Source organism: Somniosus microcephalus, chromosome 10 (genome assembly GCF_052327205.1).
Source record: "Somniosus microcephalus isolate GS21.2 chromosome 10, FLI_Smic_1.0, whole genome shotgun sequence".
Classification (NCBI taxonomy): Eukaryota; Metazoa; Chordata; class Chondrichthyes; order Squaliformes; family Somniosidae; genus Somniosus; species Somniosus microcephalus.
Window position 1 is genome coordinate 157,017,609 of NC_140996.1, and position 15,102 is coordinate 157,032,710.

Genomic DNA, 15,102 nt, shown 5'->3' on the forward strand with positions numbered 1-15,102 from the left:
CCTGCCAAGTGGGGTGTTGTGGTCGAGTTAAAATCGAGGCCATTATGTTCCTGACCCATAATGGAAGGAACGTTACCTCCTCCAATGTCATGCTGCATCTTTTGCACCTTGATTGAATCTGTGAGCAAGAACAGAGAGCTGCACCCCAGCAATAGAAGTCATATGTGGCTCGTGATACGCCAGTGCGCCTCCACGTTCTAGAAAATGGAATCAGAAGTCTGTTCGAAGCAGATTTTTAAAACAACGTTAACATCCTTTTTTGTTTTTCCATACCTCTGTTTATGTTTTGTTTAAATATTAAGTATTGGTTTAGAAAATGCAGCCTGTCCAATAGCATCTGAAAAGGGAAAAGATAGATTTATCATTCGAAGGGTCTAGACTCAAAATTTTAATCCATCCGTCTGCTTTTCAGATGCTAGTACATCGATTTCAAGCATTTGTTACGAAGTGGTTACCTTATTAAGTGAACTGGTTTGGATGAATACTGCACTGATGTTAATGTAGCTTGCTCTCGCTGTTTTGGCTCAATAACTGCTTCTTAGCTATTGCTCTGATATCAGTGGCTGTCTCTGTTCAAACAGAAATGTTCTACTTTTAATTATCATAGTTTGACTTTGTGGTATAAAAAATGTTGTATTTTTGTTTGGATTTAATAGCAAAACTATACACTTAGAATTGACTGCATTCAAAGAATTGACTGCATTCAAAGGTCGACAATGGTCAGTGATGTTGTGAAGCTTGTATATTTTAAAATGCTCCAAACCTGTGAGGATCATTGTAGCTTCCGTGTAAAATTTAAAAAAAAATTGGCTTCCCCTTTAACCATACTAAAGATCATATTCTTTGATATTTATAAACTATTTAGCTGAATATTACTATAAATTCAGTTTGAGGTGACCAGTACATATGTCCATGATGTGGTAAGTGAACTATGATGTAAATGTTTTTAATTTTTTAAGGTCGCATTGTCAAAAGAAACAGAACTCCAGGAGGAGATGGAATTGTTAAAAAATCAACATTTAAACAAAATTGAAGCTTTGTATGGGGAATTGGAAGCTGCTTGTACAAAACACACGGAGGAAGTAACCAGGTTAGAAAATGAACTTCAAGAATCAAATCTCAAACACAGTACCCGCATTGGACAACTTGAGCAACAGCTTGAAGTCTTCTCAGCTCAGCAAAATGAAGCAAAGAGGCTGGAAGAAGAATTAAATGAAGTTAAAATTGCCTCTGAGGAGCAGATTTTGCAGTTGAAACAACAATTAGAAGCTAGCGCTGAGAAGCAGAGGGAAGAAATGAAAAGGCTACAAGAAATTAATAGGAATGTTGTTGCTGAAAATGAAAGTGAAATGAAGGACCTTCAAGTAATCCAAACCACCCATCATGAAGAAGTAACACTGTTGAAGCAACAGTTTGAATCTGCTGTCATAACACATGAGAAGGAACTTAAAAAGTTAGAACAAGATTTAACAGAGAAACATTCAGTAAAAGAGAAAAGCCTCGAATACGAACAGATCACTAATAGAACCAACTATGAGCATCAGTTGAATCAACTGAAGGAACAGTTAAGAAAAATGACAGAAGAGCAAAAAGAGGTCCAACACTTGCAAAATGAAATCCCTAAAGAATCAGTTTCTGGATCCAATGAGCAGGTGAAGTACCTTGAGAACTATGTGAAAAAATTAGAATTGCAGCATAGTTTGTTACTGGATGAACTTGCGTACATGAAAAATGTAAAAGAGAAGCTAGAGATGGAACTGCACCACACAAAAGAAGAGTTCTTTCATGAGCGAGAGGACTGGGAGTTTAAGATAAATGAACTCCAGCTGTCCAAGGAAGAATATATGAATACGGTTACAAAACTGACAGATGAACTTCAATCTATTAAAGACTGTTGTGAAATGGCAGCGACCCAACATTCCTATGAAATGCAGGTTATAACGGAACAACATAAAAAAGATATTTCAGTGCTAGAACAAACTTTACATACTGCAGCTGAAAATGAAAAACTAGAATCCCTTCTCAAGGTAGACAATCTTAAGAAGCAGTGCCAAACATTATTGGAGGAGAAAGAAGAGGCAGAGTGTCATTATGAAAACTTGCGCAAAACCATGGAAATATTCCAGACTGAATTAGGAGAATCTGCTTCAAAGATCAGCTATGAGTTTGAAGTTATGAAGCAGCAGCAATCTAATGAAATTCATGACCTGCAACAGAAACTCAGAAGAGTTTTTAGTGAAAAAGATTCTCTTCTGGAAACGATTAACAGGCTGCAGGCTGAAGTTGAAGAGGCTAAAGAACTGAAGCAAACTGTAAGTAATTTTCAAGAGATGAATCAAGAGTTGACATCTTCAATTCAGAAGAAGGAGGCAAGCATGAATGATTCACAAGAACAAGTGGACACTTTAATCAGAGAGAAAGAGGAACTAGTAACAACATTGAGTATCTCTGAAGAGTCAATAAATAGGTTGAAACAATCTTTTGTGGTGGAGCAGGGTAAATGTGCAGAGCTTCAACAACAAATACAAGGACTTGATAAGGACAACTGTGAATTGCAGCAAAGATTGGATGAAATTGCACATCATTTGGAAAAGGCAGTTTCAGAAAAGGAGTCTAGCTGTCAAAAACTAGGTGAGATGGAAAACAGACTCGGAGCTATTATAACTGAGAAGGAGCATTTGGATTCCCAAACAAAGAATCTGGAAGAACTTATTACAAAGTTAGAAAAAGAAAAGGAAGCTTTACAAAAAGACGCAGCTATGTTCAGTTTACAAAATGATAATATGGGAGCAAATGAAGAAAAACTTCAAAATCTCAATAAACAGCTACAAACTCTAACTCAGGAAAGAGATGGTCTCCAACTGGCAGATGGAATTGAAAAACAGAAACTTCTTGATGTTAAATTTGCAATAATTAACATTCTTGAGCAAGAAGCTTTCAGTTTTGCAAATGATGCTCCTGAGCTAGGTATGATTGAGACAGTGCAATTACTGGAGGAACATGTGACAAAAATTAGGGAGGAAAAGCAATCTGTGGCACTCCAGTGTGATGAGCGTATACTACAATTGCAACGAGAATTGGAATTACAAACTGATGCAAATAGAGATCAACAGGCTGAGCTCAGTTGTTTACTAGATGACGTCAGAAAAGAAAAATCCCTTTTGCAAAAGCATCTAGATGAAGCACTGTTAGATAAGGAAGGATTGCAAAGAGATCTGTTAGAGGTGCAGAACCTAAGTGAAAAAATCACTCTTGAAAATGAAGATCTGCTCGTTCAGATTCAGAATGTTACAGAGAAGCTTGAGAACTTGGAAACCGAAAAGCAAGAACGGAATGAGAAAACTGAAAAAGAAGCAACACAAGATAAAGAGGAGCAATTAAAGTGCCAGCTGAATGAAAAAGAGTCTGAGCTATCAAAGTTTAAAGAGGAACTTCAAACCTTGAAGGTAACCATTTATATAAAAAATTTAATACATTAAATGAGACTAGAATATATAATTGGAGGAATTGGATGATGTCTGTTGTAATCTAATAGCCTTATGAGTTGAAAGTTTCTGTTGCCTGTGCGGGTCTGAGTTTAAGCCGAACTTCTAGCAAGTGTGTTGAATGCTTATCACCTGGCCGAGAACGAAGAGTGATTACAGCATGTATCCCCTGACACCCCAAGATGTAATCACTGCCTTGTAAGTTGTCTCCCAGGTATGTTCGTTAATATGCTGAAGACCATGATGCCACGATGTCGTAACTAGAAAACATCTGTTTAATTTCTCATGGTAATCTAGTTTCTTTTCTTAGTGCTGAATACCTGCTTTGAAAGTAACAGCAGCAAACCTCTGTTTGCACAATAGCCAAATTGATTTGGAACTGTTTTTGTTCTTTCTAAAGTTCATTTTTTTCATTAAAAACTTTCAAGGAATTTGAGCAGAACTTGGTTCATTTTAGATTCAAAACCTCTTTTGGGGCTCATTGTTAGTTTGCATTTTTCTAGGACTTTTTTTTTTTACCCTCCCTGTGTACCATGCTTAGCTTTGTCAAATAGTTGAATCCCTCCAAAGATGAAAGTTGGTCTGGGTAGAATCTTTGAGGATTTCTTTAATTTGAGCAGTGGGTTTGACAAGAAAAGTTTGCTTGCAACTACCAGATAAAACTTTTACAAATAAATTTGTAAGATGCAAGTTTTTATGATCTATACTGAAATGCGAAATTAGTCTTGCTGTAATTAATTGTATGTGGGATGAAGTTACAGTTGTCTTTCTCTTCAACTGAATGACAATTTGAAACCGTTTAAATTCATGAGTACTGGTAGCTGTTGAATATGAATATTCATTTTAGATTTTTCACATTTTAAATCAAATCTTGAGCAGTAAATGTTATAATTTGTGGAGGGAAATAGTTGGCATCTTGCAGTTTGATGCAAAAGGGTATTTTGTTTTCTGTTTCAAGAAACTTCAGAATGTAAATAATCCTGAACTATGCTATAGCTAAAAAATGGGTAACCTTTGTTTTCTTGGGTTCAATACAGGATTTGATGCAGAAAACATCCAATGAAGGGAATACCTTACAAAACACCATTGTAGAAATGAATGACAAAATAGGTATGGTTTCTTTTCAGTTCCTATCATTTCCACTGAAATTTAAAGTGTAAGTATTCCATTTGGTGCTAGATGGGAATTGAATATTTTTTTGAAAAAACTTTGATAGATTTTTTCCCCACTAACAGCTAAATTTGACTGACAATTTATCCTACAACTTGGACAGCTGATCTCTGGCAAACTGATCCTATGTGATCATGTGATCCACACCCAATATCTAACATGCCCAGCCTTGTTTAAGCAGTGTTCTGTTATCCTTTTATGTACATTTACTTTAAACAGAAACTTTTATTGAAAATAAAACAAGTGAATTTCAGGCTTTCTCCTGAGGGAGTAAAACATAGTTCTTAGCAATTTCCTATGCTTTGTTCCATTTATATAAGTCCTTTGGTTTCATGTTTGTCTTTTAATTGTGGCACTTTAGTCAGTTATGGTGGGTTTTTTTTCCCCCTGAAGCAGAGTTGGCTTTTATAAAGTAGCACTATGATAGCCAGACACTGAAACCCAGCATTAAAGCATTCTCAGTGGCTTAGTGGGTTAATATACTGTCTGGCGTGATACTAAGTGATACAGACCAGGAAGCTCCGAGGTTTGATGCCTGGTCTGTAGTAAGATAGCTGAGCTCAGCAGGGTTACAAATAGTGTTTCAATCACTTGTTATCAATCAACAGCCTTATAAAACTGGCAGTGTGCTCCCATTAGAATGTCATTTTACAATGCACTGATTGTCTCCTTGGCATATTCCATAATGAGCATCATTCTGCTGTTCCAGATACTAATAGTAAAAGCAGTTTAAATCTCAACTGTGCTGCTTTCAAATTGAGCAGTTTCTATTCTCATATATTGCATCCTTTCTCTCTTCAAACTGTATCTGTTTTATTCGTATTGTGCTATTTGTTATATAGAGTCATAGAGTAATACAGCACGGATAGAGGCCCTTCGGCCCATCGTGTCCGCGCCGGCCATCAAGCCCTGTCTAATCTAATCCCATATTCCAGCATTTGGCCCGTAGCCTTGTATGCTATGGCATTTCAAGTGCACATCCAAATGCTTCTTAAATGTTGTGAGGGTTTCTGCCTCCACAACCCTTTCAGGCAGTGAGTTCCAGACTCCAACCACCCTCTGGGTGAAAAAGTTCTTTCTCAAATCCCCTCTAAACCTCCCGCCCTTTACCTTGAATCTATGCCCCCTAGTTATTGACCCCTCTACTAAGGGAAAAAGCTCCTCAGCATCCATCCTATCTATGCCCCTCCAAGGAAAACAAACCCAATCTGCCCAGTCTCTCTTCATAGCTGAAGCGCTCCAGCCCTGGTAACATCCTGGTGAACTTCCTCTGCACCCTCTCTAACGCGATCACATCCTTCCTGTAGTGTGGCGACCAGAACTGCACACAGTATTCCAGCTGTGGCCTAACCAGTGTTTTATACAGCTCCATCATAACCTCCTTGCTCTTATATTCAATGCCTCGGCTAATGAAGGCAAGTATCCCATATGCCTTTTTTACCACCTTATCCACCTGTTCCGCCGCCTTCAGGGATCTGTGTACTTGCACACCCAGATCCCTCTGACCCTCCGTCTTGCCTAGGGTCTTTCCATTCATTGTGTATTCCTTTGCCTTGTTAGTCCCCCCAAAGTGCATCACCTCGCACTTTTCCGGGTTAAATTCCATTTGCCACTGTTCCGCCCATCTGACCAACCCATCTATATCGTCCTGCAGACTGAGGCTACCCTCCTCGCTATTTACCACCCTACCAATTTTTGTATCATCCGCGAACTTACTGATCATACCCTTTACATTCATACCCAAGTCATTAATGTAGACCACAAACAGCAAGGGACCCAGCACCGATCCCTGTGGTACCCCACTGGCCACAGGCTTCCAGTCACAAAAACAACCTTCGACCATCACCCTCTGCCTTCTGCCACTAAGCCAGTTTTGTATCCAATGTGCCAAGGCACCCTGGATTCCATGGGCTCTTACCTTCTTGACCAGTCTCCTGTGCGGGACTTTATCGAAGGCCTTACTGAAATCCATGTATACCACATCCACTGCGTTACCCTCATCCACACACCTAGTCACCCCCTCAAAAAATTCAATCAAATTAGTCAGACATGATCTTCCCTTGACAAAGCCATGTTGACTATCCCTGATTAATCCTTGCCTCTCCAAGTGGAGACAAATTTTGTCCCTCAGGATTTTTTCCAATAATTTTCCTACCACTGATGTTAGGCTCACTGGCCTGTAGTTCCCCGGTTTTTCCCTACTACCCTTCTTGAATAATGGTACTACATTAGCGGTTCTCCAGTCCTCTGGCACATCCCCTGTGGCCAGAGAGGTCCTGAATATATGTGTTAGAGCCCCCGCAATCTCCTCCTTTGCCTCACACAGCAGCCTGGGATACATTTCATCCGGGCCTGGGGATTTATCCATTTTTAGGCCAGCTAAAACCGCCAATACCTCCTCCCTCTCGATGTTAATATGTTCGAGCATATCACAGTCCCCCCGCCCTATTTCTATGTCTACATCGTCCTTCTCCACAGTGAAAACAGATGCAAAAAATTCATTTAGAACCCCTCCTACATCTTCCGGCTCCACACACAGATTGCCACTTTTGTCCCTAATGGGCCCTATTTTTTCCTTAGTTATCCTCTTACCCTTAATATACTTATAAAACATCTTTGGATTTTCCTTTATTTTGCTCGCCAGTGTTATTTCATGGCTCCTCCTTGATCTCCTAATTTCTTTTTTGAGTATCCCCCTGCACTTTTTGTACTCCTCTAGGACTTCCTCCGTCTTTAGCCTTTTGTATCTACCAAAAGCCCTCCTTTTTTTCCTAATCCATTCTCGTATATCCCCTGACATCCAAGGTTCCCTGTGGTTTTTGGAACCACCCTTGACCTTTACGGGAACATGTTGCCATTGTATGATCTCAATCTCCCTTCTGAAAGCCTCCCATTGCTCCGATGCGGATTTTCCTACAAGTAGCTGATCCCAGTCCATTTTGGCCAGATCCTGCCTTATCCTATTAAAATCGGCCTTCCCCCAATTTAGAACCTTTATTTCCGGCCCATCCCTGTCCTTTTCCATGACCACCTTAAATCTTAGCATATTATGGTCACTATCACCAAGGTGCTCACCTACTAGCACTTTTTCCACTTGGCCGGCCACATTCCCTAGAATTAGGTCCAGTACCGCCCCCTCTCTTGTAGGACTTTCTACATGCTGGCTCAAAAAGCTCTCCTGGATGCACTTTAAGAATTCTACACCCTCTGAGCCTTTCACACTCTGACTATCCCAGTTAATATTGGGGAAGTTGAAAGCCCCCATTATTATTACCCTATTATTTGCACATTTCTCTGAGATTTGCCTACATATCTGTTCCTCTATCTCCCCCTGACTGTTTGGAGGCCTATAGTGCACTCCCAGCAAAGTGCTTGCCCCCTTTTTGTTTTTAAGCTCCACCCATATGGCCTCATTAGAGGACCCTGCTAATATATCATCCCTCCTTACTGCAGTAATTGACTCCTTAATTAATATTGCGACACCCCCTCCTCTTATACCTCCCCCTCTGTCTCGCCTGAAGATTCTGTACCCCGGAATATTGAGCTGCCAGTCTTGCCCTTCCCTCAACCATGTCTCCGTGATAGCAACAATATCATACTCCCATGTGTTTATCACACCTTCAGTTCATCCACCTTATTTGCAAGACTCCTTGCATTAAAATAGATGCCATCCAGCCTTGCCCTTATATATTTGCCCTGTCTACCAAGCTGACTTGTTTTTTTCTCTATAGTTGGCAGCACATCCCCCCCCCTATTTCAGCTCCCCTCTGTATCCCATCCCCCTGCCAAGTTAGTTTAAACCCCCCCCAACAGTGCTAGCAAACCTCCCCGCAAGGATATTTGTCCCGCTCTGGTTCAGGTGCAACCCGTCCGACTTGTACAAGTCCCACCTTTCCCAGAAGCAGGCCCAGTGATCCAGGAAAGTAAAACCCTCCCCCCTACACCAACTCTTTAGCCACGCATTCATCTGCTCTATCCTCCCATTCCTATACTTACTAGCACGTGGCACTGGGAGTAATCCAGAGATTACAACCTTTGAGGTCCTGCTCTTTAATCTGTTACCTCGCTCCCTAAATTCTTGATGCAGGACCTCATCCCTCTTTTTACCTATGTCGTTGGTACCAATGTGGACCACGACCACTGGCTGTTCACCCTCCCCCTCCAGAATGCCCTGCAGCCGCTCAGTGACATCCTTGACCCTGGCACCAGGGAGGCAACAAACCATCCTGGATTCACGTCTACGGCCACAGAAACGCCTATCTGTTCCCCTTACTATAGAATCCCCTACCACTATTGCTCTCCCACTCTTTTTCCCCCCTTCCTGGGCAGCAGGAGCACCCCCAGTGCCAGGAAGTTGGCTGCTGCTGCCTTCCCCTGGTGAGTCATCCCCCTCAACAGTATCCAAAGCGGTATACTTGTTTGAAAGGGGGATGTCCGCAGGGGTTCCCTGCGCTACCTGCCTGCCTTTGTTGCTCCGCCTGATGGTCACCCCCTGTGCTGCCCTATCCTGAGGCGTGAACAACTCGCTAAACGTGCTATCCACGAGCCTCTCAGCATCGCGCATGCTCTAAAATTCATCCACCCGCAGCTCGAGCGCCGCAATGTGGTCTGCAAGTAGCTGCAGCTGGATGCATTTCCCGCACACATGGTCGTCAGGGACACTGGCAGCGTCCCTGATTTCCCACATGGAGCAAGAGGAGCAGAACACGGGTCTGAGCTCTCCTCCCATGACTTACTCCTTTAATTAATTAAAAAATTTATTCAATACCCCAGTTACAGGTATATTCTAGGGCGCTTTATTTACCAACTGTCCCCACTACACCAGGGACCCTAGAAATTTAACACCACAGAAGTCAAGCTTGTATTGAAAAGAGAGAAATACTCACCAACCAATCACTTACCTGCTCCCTGGTGATGTCACACACTGATTACTTTTTACCTCTCTCCTCTGCTGTTGATTTGGTATGCCTCTGTCCTCGCGCCGGTTTTTAAGCCGGGCTCCTCCTCTGCTGCTGCTCTCCCCCGAACTGGTCGGGCCTCGGTCTTCGCGCCGATTTTTAAGCCGGGCTCCTCCTCCGCTGCTGCTCTCCCCCGAACTGGTCGGGCCTCTGTCCTCGCGCCGGTTTTTAAGCCGGACTCCTCCTCCGCTGCTGCTCTCCCCCGAACTGGTCGGGCCTCTGTCCTCGCGCCGGTTTTTAAGCCGGGCTCCTCCTCCGCTGCTGCTCTCCCCCGAACTGGTCGGGCCTCGGTCTTCGCGCCGATTTTTAAGCCGGGCTCCTCCTCCGCTGCTGCTCTCCCCCGAACTGGTCGGGCCTCTGTCCTCGCGCCGGCTTTTAAGCCTGGCTCCTCCTCCGCTGCTGCTCTCCCCCGAACTGGTCGGGCCTCGGTCTTTGCGCCGATTTTTAAGCCGGGCTCCTCCTCCGCTGCTGCTCTTCCCCTGAACTGGTCGGGCCTCTGTCCTCGTGCCGGTTTTTAAGCCGGGCTCCTCCGCTGCTGCTCTCCCCCGAACTGGTCAGGCCTCGGTCTTCGCGCCGATTTTTAAGCCGGGCTCCTCCTTCGCTGCTGCTCTCCCCCGAACTGGTCGGGCCTCTGTCCTCGCGCCGGTTTTTAAGCCGGGCTCCTCCTCCGCTGCTGCTCTCCCCCGAACTGGTCGGGCCTCTGTCCTCGCGCCGGTTTTTAAGCCGGGCTCCTCCTCCGCTGCTGCTCTCCCCCGAACTGGTCGGGCCTCTGTCCTCGCGCTGGTTTTTAAGCCGGGCTCCTCCTCCGCTGCTGCTCTCCCCCGAACTGGTCGGGCCTCTGTCCTCGCGCCGGTTTTTAAGCCTGGCTCCTCCTCCGCTGCTGCTCTTCCCCCGAACTGGTCGGGCCTCTGTCCTCGCGCTGGTTTTTAAGCCGGGCTCCTCCTCCGCTGCTGCTCGCCCCCGAACTGGTCGGGCCTCTGTCCTCGCGCCGGTTTTTAAGCCGGGCTCCTCCTCCGCTGCTGCTCTCCCCCGAACTGGTTTGTTTTCTAGCTATTGTTTTACTTTCTCTTTCCCATCTCGGAATATATTACCAATAATGAAGTAGGGTAGCTTCTGGTGCATGTTTTAAGCTCTTCTGGCGCAAAACAAGTAACCACTGACATTGGAGAAACCCTGATATACATTGAATCATAGAAATTTATGGCACAGATGGAGGCCATTTTACCCATAGTGTCGTGCCGGCTGAAAAAGAGCTGTCCTACCTAATCCCACTTTCCAGGTCTTGGTCCGTAGGCCTGTAGGTTATGGCACTTGAAGTGCATAGCAAAGTATTTTTTAAATGTGATGAGGGTTTCTGCCTCTATCACCCTTTCAGGCAGTGAGTTCCAGTCCCCCAACACCCTCTGGGTGAAAGAAGTTCTCCCCAACGCCCCTCTAATCCTTCTACCAATTAATTTAAATCTATGCCCCCTGGTTATTGACCTCTCTGCTAGGGGAAATAGGTCTTTCTGATCCACTCTATCTAGGCCCCTCATAATTTTATACACCTCAATCAAGTCTCCCCTCAGCCTCCTCTGTTCCAAAGAAAACAACCCCAGCCTATCCAATCTTTCCTCATAGCTAAAATTCTCCAGTCCTGACAGCATCCTCGTAAATCTCCTCTGTACCCTCTCTAGTGCAATCACATCTTTCCTGTAATGTGGTGACCAGAACTGTACACAGTACTCTAGCTGTGGCCTAACTAGTGTTTTATACAGTTCAAGCATAATCTCCCTGCTCTTATATTCTGTGCCTTGACTAATAAAGGAAAGTTTCCCATATGCCTTCTTAACCACCTTATCTACCTGTCCTGCTACCTCTTCAGGGATCTGTGGAGAAACATGTGCTTTCATTTTTATTGTTACCTAAATGGAATATCCTTTCCTGCAGAGAAGTGTTTTCTTGAAAATTCATGGCTATAAATAGATTTTTATTTGTACTTAGCATTTTTATTGTGTATATCTTTTAAATAAAGAACACGTTTCAATATACAAACAGGGAAGGTATGATTTATAAAGCAAAAAACTTCACAATCTTGTATTATTTCAAACATGATGTGGAGATGCCGGGGGTGGACAAATGTGAGAAGTCACAAAACACCAGGTTATAGTCCAACAGCTTTATTTGAGATCACAAGCTTTTGGAGCGCTGCTCCTTCATCAGGTGAAGTGAAGAGATGCATATAGGCACAGCATATATAGTCAGAGAACACTGCCAGATGATTACAGGTAATCTTTCTAACTGCCCTTTATCACACCTCGGCAGAGAGATAATCACAGCAATCAAAGGTAAACAAATCAAACTTTTTCATACAGACCCCAGCATCTGCAACATTTGACCCCATGTGACCCCACCTCATTGTTCTTTGATGTAATGTTTTCCTGACTGACCTGTTTGGACACCTTTCATACCTTTGATTGCTGTGATTATCTCTCTGCCGAGGTGTGATAAAGGGCAGTTAGAAAGATTGCCTGTAATCATCAGGCATTATTCTCTGACTATATAATCTGTGCCTATATGCATCTCTTCACTTCACCTGACGAAGGAGCAGCGTTCCGAAAGCTTGTGATCTCAAATAAAGCTGTCGGACTATAACCTGGTGTTGTGTGACTTCTCACATATTTCAAACATACATGGGACCTTCAACCACATACATAACTCAAACTCAATAAATTCCCTCCCTTATCACTAGAAAATATAATATGTATTTAACCTTTTCTTCCCCCAAATATTCTTGTAGACTGCCAGATTCCAATCCTCTCTGGCTACTGGTGTGGTGCTGGAGGACTGCTAACGTTGTACCACTGTTTAAAAAGGGAGAAAGGGATAGACTGAGTAATTACAGGCCAGTCAGCCTAACCTCGGTAGTGGGCAAATTATTGGAAAAAATTCTGAGGGACAGTATTAATCGTCATTTAGAAAGGCACAGATTAATCAGGGACAGTCAGCATGGATTTATTAAGGGAAGGTCGTGTCTGACTAATTTGATTGAATTTTTTGAGGCGGTAACTGGAGGATCGATGAGGGTAGTGTGTTTGATGCTGTCTACATGGATTTTAGCAAAGCTTTTGACAAGGTCCCACCTGGCAGACTGGCCTGAAAAGTAAAAGCCCATTGGATCTAAGGGAAAGTGACAAGTTGGATCTAAAATTAGCTCAGTGGTAGGAAGCAAAGGGTAATGGTTTACAGGTGTTTTTGTGACTGGAAGGCTGTTTCCAGTGGGCTTCCGCAGGGCTCAGTACTAGGTCTCTGGCTTTTTGTGGTATATATCAAGTGACTTAGACTTTAATATAGGGGGTATAATTAAGAAGTTTGCAGATGATACAAACTGGTTGATGTTCAGGAAGAAAGCTGTAGACTGCAGGAAGATATCAATGGACTGGTCAGGTGGGTAGAAAAGTGGCAAATGCAATTCAATCCAAAGAAGTGTGAGGTAATGCATTTGAGGAGGGCTAATAAGGCTAGGGAATACACAATAAATAGGATACTGAGAAATGTAGAGGAACAGAGGGACCTTGGAGATCCCTGAAGGTAGCAGGACAGGTAGATAAGGTGGTTAAGAAGGCATGCGGGGTACTTTACTTTATTAGCCAAGACATAGAATATAAGAGCAGGGCGGTTATGCTTGAACTGTATAAAACACTAGTTAGGCCACAGCTAGAGTACTGCGATCAGTTCTGGTTACATTACAGGAAAGATGTAATTGCACTAGAGAGGGTACAGAAGAGATTTACGAGGATGCTGTCAGGACTGGAGAATTTTAGCTATGAGGAAAGATTGGATGGGCTGGGGTTGTTTTCTTTGGAACAGAGAGGCTGAGGGGAGACTTGATTGAGGTGTATAAAATTATGAGGGGCCTAGATAGTGGATCGGAAGGACCTATTTTCCCCGAGCAGAGGGAATGACCAGGGGGCATATATTTAAAGTAATTGGTAGAAGGATTAGAGGGGAGTTGAGGAGAACTTTTTTTCACCCAGAGGGTGGTGGGGGTCTGGAACTCACTGTCTGAAAGGGTGGTAGAGGCAGAGACCCTCAGCGCATTTAAAAGGTACTTGGCTATGCACTTTTGAAGTACCATAACCTACAGGCCTATGGACCAAGAGCTGGAAAGTGCGATTAGGCTGGATAGCTCTTTTACAGCTGGCATGGACATGATGGGCCGAATGGCCTCCTTCTGTGCCATAAATTTCTATGATTCCATCCCTCGTAAACAAAATAACCCTGAAACTTTCCAAACTCTTGTGCTACACTCTAATTGAACTCCAAGTCATCCAGAACTCCACTGATTATATCCTATCCAATAATAAGTCCTGCTTGCCCATCACCGCTTTCACTCTTTTTTTATATACAAATCTCTCAGTGGCCTCCTTCCACCCTACCTCTGAAATCTCCTGCAGGTTCAAGTTATAGTTCACTCCTAATGTATTTTGCAACTCCCATTGCAGCCCAAGCTGAAATTAACTCGGCTAAGAATGGTTTTCAAGCCTCCAGTCTTCTGGTCTGTGTGTCTCTCACAGGATCAAATTAGCACTGATATTCTCGTGATCCCTGGTCCCGAGCTGCACTCGCGATCCACTGGTCACTAGATCACTAGTCTAGTGGCGAAGCGTAGTCTTGATGGCAGAGGGGGCTGGGAATTTGGGAGCTAAGTTTAAGTGAAGAGCCAGTGCTCACTGAGAACAAAGAACAGGCATGGTCGGGGGATGGGCAGTGGGCTCAGGTAACTTTAACCTTGCAGCTTGAACTTGCAGTTAGGGATAAAATGCACCCACTATTAGAGCCAGGGGAACTTAAACAGCAGAAGAGAGGAGACTGGGGGGAAAGAGAGCAAAGGATGGCAACGGATGGTCATGGATGGCAAAGGAGCTCCCTAGGGAGCTGCCAGCACAGGAGCCATCTTGTAAGGCAGCTGCACATCATTCATGTCCGAGGCCGGGACCCAGGAACGAGGATGGGCCCAGCAGCGAGGTCAAGGCCCAGGAGTGGTGCAGCGTGGACCAGCAGCGGGGTCGGGGCCCAGGGAAGGTGCGGCACGGACCAACAGCGAGATCGGGAGGACCACAATGCATCCTATGAAACCCAAGCAGAGAGGACCTGCGGGAAGGAGGGAGGAGGACAGTAGCAGTATGTTTGTGTGTGTGTGTGTGTGCTAGGCCGTTGTAGCATCGTCTTAGATCCCCTTGCCATTGGACCAAGCCCGTGTGGTAGCTGGTGTGCAACGGCCAACCCACATTAAAAGAATTCACGCACAGGCATCTTCCACCCTTTAAAATGAAGTTCGGGACCTGGAATGTCAGGACCCTCATGGACAACCCCAACAGTGACAGACCAGAATGCCGTACTGCTATCGTTGCCTGGGAGCTCAGACGTTTCGACATTGACATCGCCGCCCTACGTGAGACCCGGCGGGCAGGGGAAGGCCAGCTCAAGGAGCAAGGCGGTGGTTACAC

General features: G+C 44.2%; 1 protein-coding gene across 2 annotated transcripts in view; it reads left to right on the forward strand.

Annotated features, from left to right (window-relative positions):
- The window catches only part of gcc2 (GRIP and coiled-coil domain containing 2), a 92,745-nt gene that overhangs the window by 12,405 nt on the left and 65,238 nt on the right, over positions 1-15,102 (forward strand). For both annotated transcript variants that reach the window (XM_085999010.1, XM_085999009.1), the window contains exons 6-7: positions 960-3,446; positions 4,523-4,595. In XM_085999010.1, the coding sequence (XP_085855136.1) occupies positions 960-3,446; positions 4,523-4,595 (2,560 nt within the window). The remainder of the gene's footprint in view (positions 1-959; positions 3,447-4,522; positions 4,596-15,102) is intronic.